Source organism: Nansenia antarctica (assembly GCF_963989245.1).
Source record: "Nansenia antarctica genome assembly, chromosome: 10".
NCBI lineage: Eukaryota > Metazoa > Chordata > Actinopteri > Argentiniformes > Microstomatidae > Nansenia > Nansenia antarctica.
Genome location: NC_137680.1, coordinates 18,495,114 through 18,511,532, shown reverse-complemented (window position 1 = coordinate 18,511,532; position 16,419 = coordinate 18,495,114). Strand labels below are relative to the sequence as shown.

Below are 16,419 nucleotides of genomic sequence, written 5' to 3'. Positions count from 1 at the left end.
GTTCCACTTTTCTACACCTCTAATCTCTTGAAGGACAAAACATTTCTATTCTACAACCACAGACTTCATAATTATTATGGCATGATGAATCACATTTCGCTCACAAATGAGAATTCAGAAAGCTTTTTTCAGAAAGCTTTTTCTTTAGACATGTATACAGATGTCTATGTTTATGCTGTCTGCAAATCTCACAGCACATAATACACAGTCGGAGTACTCAATGTCTAGCATCTCTAGAACCTTCAAGAGACCTTGATACGCAGTATTTCATTTTTGTCTAACGCTGCTGGCTGGCAGAGGTCTTTCCATTTCCTGTCATGTTAGTGTGGATGATGAAAGAGCCGAGTCGGCCTCCAGGCCTCACTAATGGATGTATTCTCACTGTGCATCAGCTCAAGACCTGGATCCTGAAGGTGAGGGCACACAGCCTCAGAAGCTTAACACGGGCGTGGCCGAAGATCTCAATGAGATATCAGGAGGTAGGCTGTCACCGACTCCATCTATCTCCCATGCCAGTGGGAAAATGAGTAAACCTACACTTTTTTATTTGCCTCTCTCTCTCTCTCTCTCTCTCTCTCTCTCTCTCTCTCTCTCTCTCTCTCTCTCTCTCTCTCTATCTATATATCTCTCTCTCTCTCTATCTATATATCTCTCTGCAGGCTGCTGTGACTGCTATTGAAGTCAGGTTATTTGGTTGGCAAAAAAACGCCCCTTTTACTGTTAAATATTTTATCCTCTTTTCAATGAAACGCGAGAATAGGAAATAATGCATTTTCTTTGGTCTTTCTCTGCTGTTTGCACTGTCCTAGCCCTGATCTATTTAACATAATAAGTGGGTCGGGAAATTGATGGTCAGGGATAGGTCATAATCTGAAAAGTCAGACATGCATTTCAATGTGGCAGACTCTCGGACATAACTGGTGGTTATATGTGAAAGTAATTGTTTTCATAGTATTGGAAGTCACTCTCTTGGATGGTTTTTGCCATTTGCTCTGACCGTGATGTATACACAAAAACTCATTACTGGGTAGGGCTATATATTATTATAGAGTACCAACAGAATGTGGATTAAATTCTTAGTACTCAGAAAGGAGGTGAAAGATTGAGGGCGCTTTAAATACGTAATACCATCGTTGGAAAAATAACCACACCAAAAGTAGAGGTGTTCTCAGAAACAAAATACCCTCCTGCATTAAATCTTCAGCTATAACTATATTTGCTGTCATGGTCTGGGTCTAGAGCTACTGTATCTTGGCAGTAGCACTCTTAAAAGAAGGCATCAATACCAAGCTAACGGTCATGTACAGTACTTGGAGTCTTTAATTTGAGACTCTTTTATCCTACCAAAACAGGAGGTCTGTTGAAGCCCCCCATCCTAGGAAGGCTCAGTGAGCTTACTGTACGTTTTCTTTTAAAGATAACAAATGTTCTGAAGTCTACATGTTTTGGCATATATCACCTCTCTGCAGAACTTGGCTCACAAAAAGCCAAAAAAAAAGAAAGAAAACCCACTAAAGTCAATAAAACTCTCTATTTCACTTGATTGAAACTGACATTGACTCAAGAAGTGTCTTCCCAGAGCTTGTTGGTCTGGAATTGCATGCTATTTCGCAATGTTTGTTCCCTGCACACCAGATAGCACTGACTAATCCTTAATGCTACTTAGAAGACAATTGCAGTACATCATGCTATTCTTTTTTTTGTCACCATTGGAGTTGGATGACGTTAATTATTTGTTGATGATACAGTATTTTTCTACCCCACATTATTGCTTTTGGACCTAAAAGATCTCAGAGAATGGACATGAACAGTACTCTGCACTGCTTAGTCCCACATACTGTATTATTACAGTGGTTCTGCCTCCAACTGTGAGCTGGACTTGGCTGCACAGTATCACAAGATCAGTATCTTCCCTTTGATGTGTTTTCCCCTGGGATAGTGGCCAAACTGATTGCCTGATAGAAATGACTGAAGACACAAAGGGGCCCCAACCCATATGGATACACTTCAATGGAAACAAAAAAGGTGTCCTATATATTTTTTTTTAACACAATGTGGTAATTACCTAACCTTCATTATAAGTGATTTACTACGCTTTTATTAGTTCCTGTGCATAAAAAGGAGTGTTTTTTGCAGAGGGAGTGTTGGATTCCACACTAACTGTGATTCCACACGGATCATCAGGAATACAGGGTCAGGGCTTGTTGTTGGGTCCTGAAATGACTCAAGGAGGAGTACAGGAAGGACTCTGATCTTGAAGCAGATGTGTAAAAATCCCGAAAGCAATTTGTTTGAAATCCAAAGCTAGTTAAAGCTGCTCTGGGCTGTCTTTGTCCAGGCGTGCAGTAAAAGCCCACTGGGGTCAAGGGGCATGTCTGTCACATACATAACCCTCCATAATAGCAGAGGAGAAAGAGGCCTGATAATGGGCTTTGCTGACCCTCTTTGTTAGAGGGCAGGACACTTGAGGGGGAAGTGGGCAGGGGTTGTTACTGAGGAATGCAGGCACCTGCAACCGCTAATCTGGTCAATAGTACAGTACTGTAAGAAGAAGGGTGGGAGTGGAGTGCACTGCTCTTATGAGACATGCAGCCTATCAAGTAGACTGAGACTGTGAGAAAACACTGAAGGAAATGTTCTGTATATGCAGTAGTGTGCAAAGACTATTCTTTTTAAAATGCAGATGAAGTCTTTAAAGGGACAATCTGGGATTCAAAGAAATAACAAAGCTGTAACTAACCTGCCACTTTTGGGGGTATATAGCTGAGGGACAGGGCTGGAGAAACGTTACTACCGGTACTCTAAAATTCGTATCCAGTTACACTGCAGATGCCATGACTGACCATCCAGGAGATCAAATGATAGTTTAAACCATGTTTTGAAGCTATTCAGTGTTTGTTTACAATTATATTATTTACAAACGATGGAGTAAAACAAGCATATACTGTATGTTGGGTTCTGATGGGGTAAGACAGTGGAAATAAGCTCATGAGGCATCTATAAGTCCTATTCTTCAAGAATCTATGACTATATATAATTAACTTTAATTAAAAAGTCCAAATGGATGTACCAATCCCAGATTGCCCCTTTAATACTTGAGTTAAGTGATTTTTAAAGGCGGTTTTATTCAAGTGGAACATTGTGTTATTAGAAGCTGTGTGGGATCTTAGCTAAACTGGGACATCTGTCCTCTCTGCAGCCAGCGAGCGAGCCAGAGGCAGAGTCACCGAGAGGCAGGGAGAATGCTAATGTCCTCAGAGGTAGTGTCTGCTTCTCTCTGACATGCCCAGCGGGTAAAGGAAAGGCTGGTACTGATAAAGCGAGGGGGCGCCGCACCTCAGCAAGCTCCGAAAAGCACCGGGCTTAAAGAGCCGTCCATGTGTTTGCTGTGTGACATTGCATCTTATCAGCTTATAAGGACACTGCTTATTTACCACCGATAGCGAGGGATGCTGGTACAGTCACTGGTGGCTTGTGGCTGATACGCAGGGGTAATATTGGGGCTTGGTAGAGGTTGGTTTCTATACACAGCGGTGGCAGATTACTCCAGCTGATGAGGTTGGGATGTGACAGCCCATCGCTGTGGCCAGACGTGTGACATGGGACCCATGTTGATCCTTCTGTAAATTGAGGTTACGATGTATCGGATGTATTTTCGTCCCCTCAACCAACACTGCGCTTAGGAATTAACACCGATTTAATGTCACGCCAACGATTTGATGTACTGTATCATGCAATACAGGACCTCGTTAACAAGACTGTGAATTTTCACTATAGAGCTGTCTTTACGCAGATTACGTTTTTAATGTGTGTTTGAGTTTTGTTCCACTTTTTTCCCAAGGGTACAAAAGTCTTGACATTCCCTTATCTTATGGGGATGAATAACTGAGTGGAGGTTCGCTGAAGATTAATTCACAGTGGCAGCGAACTGCAGATTAATCACTCCGACCATATGGCAAAAGCACACAGAGGTCCCCTATCTGGGGCTCTTGGACTTGTCATAGAGTAGCATTATCAGTTCACAAATGCTGTTATTGTTTCTGTGGAATATCATAAACATAGTGTATTGAAGTTGCACAGCCATATCTATGATGTTCCCATTTTTCTTTTCATAAAAAGAAAAATTGCTACAGCTGAATTACAACCACACCGGGGTGACAGCGAGCCAGAGAGTTCCAGGTAGTCACTGTATTTCCTTGACACCAGGGTTTCTACATTTAGCTTCAAGATCCTGCTGAATAACAATTGGAAATACTTTGTATTTGTTGTCCTTTTGTTTATTGTCCTTGTAAAGATTGCTTTTTTTTGGTGTGTGTGTGTGTGTGGGGGGGGGTGGGGGGGCGTTGGGGGGATAAGAAGGGGAGAATGTTATTGTTTGAAATTATAGCAGCACTGGTTCAGGATCACTGTTCGGGGAGCTGCTGGTTAATGTTTGATTAAATATCCTTGACTTTAATTAACGGTGAGGGGCGGCCATGGAACGGCAGCCCTGGACCCTGGGGGAGCCTGGGGGATTAAGATCCAATCACTGTAGGAGAATGTTGCCTTGAGGGTAGCCCTGAGTAGTGAATACGCAATAGTCATAACATTCACCACAGCAATACTTCTCTAGCTGTCACTTGGTTTACTTCTCCGCTAACTCATTAAGGGAAGCAGTTGAGGTGAACATTGATTGTTTTATTGTGGTGGGTCCTCTAAGTTTGTTTCATGGTTAGATTTAATGCGGCCCAAAGGGAAAATAAATTGCATTGAAGTGAAATAAATTTCTGTTACCTCAGAGCACCAGATGATCAAATGGATCTCCCAAGACCTATTTGGGATACAGTTCCATTTTCTCTAGGAATGCGGCCCATAGCACTGTCTGTCAGACTGTCTCATTGTCTCCCTCTCTTTCTCTCTCTGTCTGACTGAGAACCTTGACTGCACTTGAAGACTACAGTACCTTTCTAAATCTCATCACATCCACATAACCCCTCTGTGGGCCTGTCTGACATTTACCCCAGAGGCCAGGTAGGACACTCCAGCCCAGTTCCGTTATTAATTAACCTATTTGGAACCCTGAAAGGAAGTAGCTATGCTGTAGAATAACTAAGGCAAATGCTTTACCTGAGATCACACCTAAACAGTATTGTGTAAGGCAAGGCAAGTTTATTTGTATAGCACATTTCATACAACAGGGGCAATTCAAAGTGCTTTACATACATTATTTAAAAAATACAGCAAGAGGAGCATAAGAAAATAAAAATTACAATGAATAAAAGCAAATATAAGAAGTAAATAGATAAAACATTTAAAAAGGCAATGGTTAATGGAAAAAAGACATTGATAGAAGTGTTTATGTTTAATCATAACTGGTGCAAAACATGAAGGTTTTTAGCTTAAGCCCAATGCACACAGCGTGCGATTTCTGTTGCACGCCAACATTCCATTTTGAAGTTTGAATGGAAGTCTATGAGAAAATCGCATCCCAATGCACACGGCCCCGATTTTAATCGCACGGCGAAAATTCGATTCCATTCATGACAACAATGGAATGTTGTCGTGCAACAGAAATCGCACGCTGTGTGCATTGGGCTTTATATTTAAATATTTTAAGGGTTTGGGCCTGTTTGATTTCTTCAGGGAGTTTGTTCCAGGAGCATGCAGCAGCATGACTGAAAGCTGCTGCACCGTGTTTTTTATTTTTTAAAGGTATTTTTTTCTGAGTGGGGCAGTCCCACTCATATTTGTACATTTTATTAGACAGATACAGTGAAGACAGACAGGAAAGTAAGGAGAAGAAGGGAGAGAGGGCATGTCAGCAGGGCATGGGCCGGATTCGAACCGATGCTGACATGGCATGTGTGTGCACTGTAGACCGTGGTGCTAGACCACTGGACCACCCCAGACCAAGTTTTGTTTTTACTCTTGGAATTATTAGCTGATTAGTCTCAGCTGATCTTAGGGACCTTGCGGGAATATAGGGTGGCAGGAGATCTGATATGTATTTTGGTCCAAGACCATTTTGTGATTTGTATGTAATTAGGAGGATTTTGAATTAAATTCTCTGAGAGACTGGTAGCTAGTGCAGGGATCTCAGGATTAGTGTAATGTGTTCAAATGTCTTTGTTTTTGTTAGGACCCTAGCAGCGGAGTTTTGGATGAGCTGCAATTTACGAACAGCTCCTTTAGATAGGCCTGTTAGTAGACCATTACAATAATCAAGTCTACTCGAAACAAATGCATGGATGAGTTTTTCAAGGTCTTGCTTGGACATGAAACCTCTCATTCTTGTTATGTTTTTCAGGTGATAGTAGGCTGATTTAGTTATCGAGTTTATGTGTTACTATGTGTATTAGTTCGCCTGCCATGCAGCTAAATATATTTTTTAAAAAGCTTGTTGGCAGGACATCAAGGGCACAGGTGGATGGTTTAAGACTTGACATGATTTTATCTAGGGTCTTGTAATCGATGGTGTTAATTTGTGACATGGTTGTTATGTCCGCCCTATTTGGGGTTGTTAATGGGGACATGTTTTTCCTGCCTGACACAGAAAACCTAATGCCTTGTCTAATGGTTTCTATTTTATTGTTAAGGAGAAACCCCTAAACTAAGTGGATAGTTTTACCATTGAACAGTGTAAAGAGATGATGATGATGATGATGATGAATATTGTAACTTTACGTTACATATCGTAAATGACAGACTCTGAAGAGATTTTTAAGAGGGTAAAATTGCTCCCTATTTCGTTTGTTTCATGCATCTTACAGGAGAATATCTGATGTTGAAATGGTGCAATTGCTTTTCAGCAAAGTGCTGTAGTTGCATGTGGTTATATTGAATTGCCATGAAAATACCTAGCTGTGGGTTTTCAAAACAGCAGGAAATCACTCTTGATGTACCATGCTAATATTTATGTCATTGTGATTTGAACTGGAACCAAAATGTCCTCAATATGGATCATCTTTAAACTCTTGTGGATTCCTTTTCCAGCTGTGGCTCAAATACAGTACCTTCAGAAAGTATTAAGACCCCTTCACTTTTTCCACAATTTGTTGTGTTATAGACTCAATTTAAAACTAAAATAACTTACCATCAATCCACACAATACCCCAGAATGACAAAGTGAAAACACGTTTTTTTTAAAGTTAAAGTATATCTATTAAAATTGAAATACAGAAATACCCCATGTACGTAAGTATTCAGACTCTTTGCTATGACACTCTTAAAATTAGCTAAAATGCAAAAATGTCATCAACAAATCACTTAATAAGTTGAAATTAGTCCATCTTAATGCAAGGATAATAGTTGTATGTAATGCAATGTAATTTTAGAATAAATATCTTTGTTTTTATAGGGTCTCTGATTACACACTGTGGATCAGGTTGTCATTACAAACTGAGAACATGTAGAGGAACACAACTGCTCAGGAACCCTGAGGCCTGGAGAGACTTACAAACATCTACAAAGTTGAATGGTGGAGAGGAAAAAGCACAGTCGATGAGACAACATCAGTCACTCTACAAAATGTGTCTATAACCAAGTGGCCAAAATGAATCCCTTAATGGAAAATAATCTATCTCATATCCAGCAATGAATTCAAGTGATACAGCAAAGAAAGTGGCTGGAAATGTGTTTATTTGGTTTTACTACAAAGCATTAAGTTTAGTGAAAATCCAACACGTGCAGTTCAGTTTCCACACAATCTCTTGTGTGAAGAATAGTGGTAGCTGCATCAAGTTATGGGTATGTTTGTCATTGGCAGGGACTGGGGAGTTGGTAGTGACATCCTAATCTACACAATTGATTCCTGTGCAAATCAGAGACCCTATAAAAACAAAAATATTAATTCCACAATTACATGAACTATTATCCTTGCATTAAGATGGACTCAGTTCAACTTATTGAGTGATTTGTTGATGACATTTCTGCAATTTTTTATTTAAGAGTGTCATAGTAAAGGGTCTGAACACTTATGTACATGAGACTTTTCTGTGTTTCAATTTTAATAGATTTTTCACTTTGTCATTCTAGGGTATTGTGTGTAGATTGATGGCAAATTCTTTTAATTCAATCCATTTGAAATTGAGTCTATAACAACAAAATGTGCAAAAAGTGAAGGAGTCTGAATACTTTCCGAAGGCACTGTATTATGCTTGCCTCAAAACAAATGGCTCACATCCGGTAATTGATGCCATTAAGATCTAATAGATGACTCAATAATGACCTCTTTCCTAACACGCCACACACATAAAGATTGAGCCTAGTGGCTGGGGGGATAGTTGAGATAGAGGGCAATGGTATTTTCTCAACATTCATCACAACTCCAGGGGAAACCTGTCCAGGCACTTATATTTATAGGCAAGTTAATTTCTTGTATTATCATTTATTTAGTCGTTCCCCTCCCAGACCATGAATTGTCTGTGGCAGCCCAGGGTTTAAATGGCTTTTGGCAGAGTTGGGATCATAATGAGCAGACGCAGTGGAGAGAGCCGGGTCTGATGAGGCCACAGAGAGACGTGATGGATGAATTAATAGACACAGCTAAGCTGACCCTTGGAGTTTTACTGGAAGAAGCACCTGAGGAGGTAAGGGACATCCCTTGGAGGAGGATTGGTTATTCAAGTCAAGAGATAAAAATAGTCTTCACTGACTCCTGAAGTATGACACCTGTTCTTCCCTATTCCCTGATCTCTCTTTATAGTCAACTATACTATATTATACTATTAAACATTATATAACATGTACTATACTGTACTATAGCTATACTATACTATACCATTGTACTGTTTATAATATTATACTGTACTGTACTATACTCTACTCTACTCTGATACTATACTGTACTACTATACTGTACTGTACTGTACAACACAATACAATACAATACTATAATATACTGTACTGTACAATAATATACTATACTATATTGTACTATACTGTACTATACTATGCTATACTGTACTGTACTGTACGATATGGTACAATACTATACTATATTATACGATACTATACGATACGATACTATACTATACTATACTGTACTATACAATACTGTACTGTACTGTACTGTACTATCTGTGTTGCTTTTTCATCGTTTTCATCTTCGTGACCATCTGAAGTTGTGGAGTGAAGGGTGTCGTGAGTATCACGGTGGTGTGATGATGGATAATAGCACAGACCCTTTCACTTGCAGAGGTTAATGTGACTCCTCTGAGATGGAGACATTCCTCCTTTCCCCTCAGTAGCACCTGATGAGAGGTTCAGGTTGCACGCACGAATATTAGATAATTGCACGATGGTCATTATCCTGCCATTTTGTGTGCAAGGACTCATTACTGGAGAGGTCGATTCTAATCATTATTTGGAACTTTCCTCTTCTCCACCCTCTGTGCATGTACGTCTCAAGTGTTTCAAATGCAGAGGTTGAAAGAACGCAGCACCTTCTATCACTGCTTCAGTTATTGCTGGAAATGGCACAGAAAGTAGCACTGCTTTGATTTTGAACAAAAAAATTATCTTTCTTTTTGTCAAGACAGACTTACAGTCCGTCTGCCTGCCTGCCTGTCTGTCTGTCTGCCTGTCTGCCTCCCTGTCTGTCTGTCTGTCTGCCTGTCTGTGTCTGGGTCGGTGTGAGGAGTGGTAAAAGAACAAAGGACAGTGTATTTTTGTTCATAATGACGAGCTGCGACATTGTGGGTGACATGGAACTGTCCTAGGTCGTTGGGTTGGATCCCAAACCCACACAGTTCTGGACTAGTGTAAGACAACACCATTACGTAAAGGGGAGCAGCCGTTGCTTTAACTTCAATAGAGAATCTCAGACACTGTGAAACAACTGAAAGTGAAGTAAATATATAAATAAACATATTACAGTTTATCCAATTTGATCCACAGCTAAACGGAGGTCAAGCATAAATCATTTTTGTCTGGGAGAAATAGTTGTTAATACAATTAGGAAGGGACATGTTTTACTGGAATGCCCTTAAACGTGTTAATAGATGGAGGTCCCTTACTTTGCATGATTAAGCAGAGAAAATGTTCCATTAATGAATTTCAGTCACGGACAGAATCATTTCTCAGCAAGAGAATTACCAGGATCGAGAAACAACAATTGATGGATCTTGGGCAGAAAATCACTGTCTTCGTAGTCTTTATGACCCTGGGAAGCAGGATTAGAGCGTAATCAGTGGTGTTTTCAATTAGGCTGGTCTCACGACGAGGAATCTGCATGTGGGCGGCATCAGGCCCCCTCACATCGGAGTCCGACACATTATGTCAGTGAGAGAGAGATTGTGAAGTGTCTGGCTATTCTCTTGGCCAGGATGCTGAATGTGAGAGGGCTTTGTGTGGGTGTGAAAGCAGCCAACAGGCAGATTCATTGTCACATATTCACATTATGATCTATTTCTCTCGCCACCGAATTGAATTCAATTGTCCTCAGCAGCATACTGACAGTCAACCATAAAGGGCGGAATCATATTTCTTTCTTTTTTCCCCGACATGGTCTGAACCTCAAGTGTCGGGACTGTGTCTTATAGTCTGCTTTGGTAATTTGTTTGGATTAAGTTGACTGTTTAAGTATGCATGCAGCTCCCAACAAAGGCTGCCTTTCTTGGGACACGGCATCGCTTGGCAGTGGGCAAAGTTGCTCCCGGAGTACTGGGCCGCTCACAGTATCACTGGTAATCACCCAGGTTGGAAAAGCAGCTGTGGTATAAAGTCTGGAGAAAGAGTATGTGTAAAAAAAAAAATGCTTCAAAGAGGATAGGCATATCTCTCTCCTACTACTTGAAGAAGAAGGTCAAAAAGAAGTTAGGTAGGGAGGAAAAAAAACTTGGCCAGACCTTTTTTTCCCCCTAAAAGCATCAGTGCAGGATGGTATTACAATGCACACACGGTAGGATTTATAGTAAGGTGGTGTGGGGAATTGAATGGCACTGCATTGCTTAGTAACAAATGGTATGTATGGATGCTTGTGGGTTTCTCTCATAAATTCACAGACAGTATTAGTATTCAAGCATTGACATAAATGCCAAATTGTTCTGTCACACAAAGAGCCCACATGTCTGTAGCATAACTTTAGATTCCATTCCGGTGCGGCTGCAAAACATATTTGATCAGTCTGTATATTATCCTTGTGTTTATGTGCTTTAGTCCCATCAGAATGCAAGTTAAAACGTATTATAGGTAATACGTATTATAGTATTATAACTTAAAAATAATTTCGTTTCATGTCAAATTAAGTTACATGATGGTAAGCTGTATGCCAACTGTTTAATGTTCTGTAGATTTGTACGTTTTGTACTGCTGCCCTGGTGGGGCCTTCACAAGGGCCATAACAGGAGCCACTGATTTTCAGCTGAAGATCCCAGCCTGGTGCCTTTACATAAATATTCACCTTAAGTCTCTGAGCAACAGTTCTGCCCACTAATCTCTTGTTTCCCCTGACCAAATGGAATTCTCTCCCTATTGAGGGCTCCTGTCCAGCCTGTTGTGTTTGATGTGTGGGCTGGGCCCTGCTGTTAAGAGCTCCAAAGCCATAAGCTGCTCTTTCATGTGCAGCTCCACTAGTACCCAAGGCTTTCAATTGAGAGCAGGGCAGAAAGCCAAGGGTAAACTCCAGTAGCTTTTATCTAGGGTCCTTGAAATTAGCCATTTTGGAGCACTGCTCTTTAAAGTAAAGATGTTCTGCTGTGTCATCATGAGAGCCCCCCGCCCATGTTTAGTTTGTCTCCCACTCTTTTACTCACTCTTAATACCAGGGGAGGCTGGTGGAGGTAGAAATCGGAGGACGGGCCCATTATAAATGCATGGAATGGAATAAGGAGACACACGTTTGATACTATTCATTCACCGTCACAATGAGTCTGTCCTCCGGTTTTCTGCCTCTCCACCGGCCTCGCCTGCTCTCTCTGCTCAGTGTGCTCCAGAGTGTTTTCTTAACCTGGGGGATCTCCCTTTGTGGTGGTGACTGACAGCACAGGGCCTCGTGGCAGGACCTCGGAGGAGATGACAGACACCCTCGCCGCTCCGGGCGGTGGTGTTTGTGCTGCCGGAGTAAATAAAAGAAGCGCCTTTAACAATCCCCCTCTCCTCTATCTCTTAAATTGATTGCACAGAGAGCCGAAGGCAAATAGAAACATGAAACCAGCCGGCGAAGGAAAGGGGGAAATCCTCAAAGGAACAGCCGTGTCATTAATCTTCTGATAATTAATTCCTATTCTAAAGTTTCCACCGCTCACGTTGCAAAGATGTTTTATTTTTTTTGACTCCCATTATTTTCATGTCACCTTTTCACAATACCCCCAGAGTTACCTGTTTGATGTCTGGAGGTTGTTTGGGGGATGTTGTCACTGGATGAAAAAGGCATTAATAAAGGTACAATACAAGGCACGCTCATCCATAGCCCCGCGTCCCCGCTGAGACCGCTTCATAAAGAGTTTAATTATGTCTTCCATATCTTGTCATGTAAAAGCTTATGTCCTTCTCTTTTGTTTTTCCTCCAGAGTGTGCGCTGGTACGACAGGGGGGGGTGTGAGAAACCTTTCAACAAGATCTATCACTACCAGCAGTGTGCTGGAGAGGCGAGCGGTCGCAAGCCACAGACACAACATCTGCATTGCAGCAATCATGTTCCATCTTCTTCACAACACTTTGGGAATGTTACAACCTCGCTCACCGCAGATAAAGGAAGGAGAGTCTCAGGGAAGAGCAGAAAGAGCTACTGCTAATCTCAGGACTCTGGGCAGCGGTGGTGAATCGATGCAGACCGCATTACTGATGAGTCAGGGTCCTTACCAACTGTCATAACATTGTGATATGTTCCCTCTAATGGGGCCAGCCCGGCTGGTTAATCAGCCCGGAAGTTAATGGGTGTTCCGAGCGGGTTAATCATCGAGTCACACAAGGTGGCTATCTTGCGAGATTCTCTTGGCTATCTGTCATTTATGCACAACGCAGATTGAAATGAGCTGAGCTGCTCTTAAGTTTTTTGGCACGGCGTCTGCCCGTGGACTGAAAGCCTAATTAACGGCGGGATTGAATTCTGTCCGTGTTTGTAGATATTTAATGGAACATGAAGAATGGGAAGACATTTGAAGTAATGACACGGACCCTTTCTGCCACTGATTACGCCTCCTTTGAATGGCTGTTAAGAGGATTCCGGTCAGCTATTCCCCCTCTGGACAAGGAAGTTGGAATGAAACGTGATCCAACATTCTTCTTCACCAGAGAGGCCCCATTGGACAGGCCTATTCTCCCTGGGATCTGATAGGATGACTTCTAAAAGTGCTAATTTCCTTTGAAACCTAATGGTCCATCGGCCCAGTGAATGAAGCTGCCTTGGCTTGATTTTCCTTCCTCAGGCTACAGATCCCCTTCTGTCTGTGCCACCCCCATGCACTAAAACCCTCTGAAGATGCCATTGCAATAATGAAAAAAACTCAAATAGCACTTGTTTAGAATGTTTCAACACACACACACACACACATACACACACACACACACACACACACACACACACACACACACACCCATGTTTATAGATGCCATGTTACTACATCCCGAGGGAGTACAAACTTCCTTCCTAAAACAATAAACCAGTGGAGATGGAGAGATTGCGGACCTCAGTGCATTGCAGCTGTACGCCTCCCTACGTCTGCCCACAGATTTACTGCATACTCAGAGAGCCATCTATTACCCCAGTGCTAGATGGGTGTTTTATCTAGCAGCAGCTCTGGCTTGAAGGAAAGTTGTTTTCCCACAAACTCTCATCAGAGATCTGCTGGATCTGGACAGAATCCACAGTGTTCGAGACACTTCTTCAAAATTACATTTACATTTTTGGCATTTAGCAGACGCCTTTATCCAAAGCGACTTACAACAAATACATTTGTCTAAGTAAGTGAATCATCTATCCACCTGTCAAGTAATCTATGCTAGGGCCAGGGGCCAATGGCAGTCATAATGCTAGAAGGAGGAAGTAAAAAAGTTCTACAGTAGAGAAACTGTACTTTCTGGTTCCCAGAAATGGACGAAAGAATCCTGATTTCTCTGGAATAGAAAAGCATTTGAAAAAATAAATAACTGGATAACTACTGTTTTTCTTCCTTGTCTCTTTCCCCATTTAAAGTTATTGTTTTGTTCAATAAAGAATTATAGAAAAGAAAATTTTTTTATTTTTTGGGTCTCACATCTTTCTTGTTTCATTTCCAATTCTTTGGCATATACGGATTAAACTAAATCTGCACATCAAAAGTGTTATGATATTTAGGGGCCTAAATGCTCTTAGGGACCGTGTTGTTTTGTGTTGTTTTCATACTGATGTGATATGTCCCCCCTCTCTCTGCTTGTTTGCAGTGGATCCGTTTGTCTGTCAGACGGCGGCCATCGCTGACATCGTCATCCTGGTGGACGGCTCCTGGAGCATCGGCAGGATCAACTTCCGCTTGGTCCGTATGTTCCTGGAAAACCTCGTTAACGCGTTTGGCGTCGGGATCGACCACACCCGGATAGGTGGGTATTACCTCCCCCACTATTACTGCTTCGCTTCCCAACTACATCTACTGTCATAGGCTTCAACAGCCCTCTCCTTAGAGGGTGTTTATCCTGTCTTGTTAGTGTTAACCTAATGTGGGAGGTTAAAGGTCAGAGTGTCTGTCGCTCTTTCTAGAGTTAATGGGGCCACAGAGAGTAAATCCGTTTTGACAGAGGTGATTATTCCCCCCCGGCCCCCCCTCCGTGTTTAGGTCTGGCTCAGTACAGTGGAGACCCCAGGATTGAGTGGCAGCTCAATGCCTTCACCACCAAGGATGCAGTGATTGATGCTGTGAAGAACCTGCCCTATAAAGGAGGCAACACACTGACAGGTACAGAAGCAGCTTCATCAGACTTATGAGGTAATGGAAAAGTCTCACATCATTTGGAAAACGTACCATCACAGTCCCTTATTCTACTTGTGTAGTTACACAAACCGCTGAACTATATTACTATGTACAGTGACAGAGTAATTACTAATGTACTCGTCATGTTAATACAATGTTGTTACTTGATTAAGGTACAGTATAGGGGCAACTTAATGTAAAGTGTATCTACGGAGTGTTGGGTTATCATAACCAGTGCAGTCGTCATCTACAGTATGGCATAACTCTCTGTGTGTGTGTGTGTCTCTGAAGGTCTTGCCCTGACCTATATCCTGGAGAACAGTTTCAAGACGGAGTCGGGTTCCAGGCCCGGCGTTCCCAAGATCGGAATCTTGATCACAGACGGCAAGTCCCAGGATGACGTCATACCCCCTGCTCAGAGCCTGAGGGAGGCTGGCATCGAGCTCTTTGCCATCGGTAAGAAAGGAGGCTACATGATGTGCTTATGTCTGAACACGTGGTTTTGTCTTTAGGCTCAGAGCGTGCTGTGTGTGATTTTGGCTTTTGGCTTGGAGCGCACGCTGTGTGTCTTTGACTCTGTGCTGTGCTTGACACAGTATGTGTGTCGAGGCTGTCACCGGCTGACATGTAGTTGATAAGCTATTGCTTCGGTGTTCAAGTCAAAATAAATAGCCAGACAATAATGTATTAATTATTAATGATATATGAATTATTCATGACTAAGCATCTAGATATTCATAAATATGTAAATTGACACTTAATCAGAACATGCACCGAGAGTGAAAAGGTTTATACTCTAAGCTGGGGGTGTGTTACTTACTACTGTGTAACTAAGTCCTCAAGGTTCTTGGTGTGCTAGTTTTCCTTCTTGATTGTTCATAAGTAACTTATTTAGACCTTGGAAAACAGGTGTGCGCACTCCCTAGGTAATAGGCAATATTAATGGATCAATTACTCTAAGTACCAGGGAGAAATGAGAAAGACCAGGGCTGCTCTCCACAAGGACAGCACCGGCTTAATTTAAAGTACAATTACTTTGAATAAGCATTCACTTCATTTCCTCTCCCTGCGTAGTGAAACATTATAAACAAACGCTGGTCTTCTTTTCCCTGTGTGAAGGCGTGAAGAATGCTGATGAGAACGAGCTGAGGGCCATCGCCTCCGAGCCCGACGCCACGCACGTCTACAACGTGGCCGACTTCAGCATCATGAGCAGCATCGTGGAAGGCCTCACCAAGACCGTGTGTCACCGTGTGGAGCAGCAGGACAAGGACATCAAAAGTGAGTGTACATTTTCATGCTGCTTTTTTAAATATTCTTTTATTTTTCGATTTTTCAATTTTCAATCAAAGGTTTTTACAGTACAATACACATCTCACCTTACAGCCCCTTTCTCCCCATAGACACACAAGCACCACAAAACACACACACACACACACACACACACACACACACATACACAACGCAAACCCAATTACACACTCCCATGCACCTATCAACTCGCACAGACAGACACTCGCTCACTCTCAGACTGGATGAAGGATGTGTACATTAT

At 41.9% G+C, this 16,419-nt stretch overlaps 1 protein-coding gene across 1 annotated transcript in view; it reads left to right on the top strand.

Annotated features, from left to right (window-relative positions):
* Positions 1-397: 397 nt before the first annotated feature.
* col14a1a (collagen, type XIV, alpha 1a) overlaps positions 398-16,419 on the top strand; it is a 76,870-nt gene continuing 60,848 nt past the window's right edge. The window contains exons 1-5 of the mRNA XM_080540150.1: positions 398-479; positions 14,341-14,496; positions 14,730-14,849; positions 15,156-15,320; positions 15,984-16,145. Coding sequence (XP_080396276.1) covers positions 14,439-14,496; positions 14,730-14,849; positions 15,156-15,320; positions 15,984-16,145 — 505 coding nt within the window. The 5' untranslated portion in view covers positions 398-479; positions 14,341-14,438. The remainder of the gene's footprint in view (positions 480-14,340; positions 14,497-14,729; positions 14,850-15,155; positions 15,321-15,983; positions 16,146-16,419) is intronic.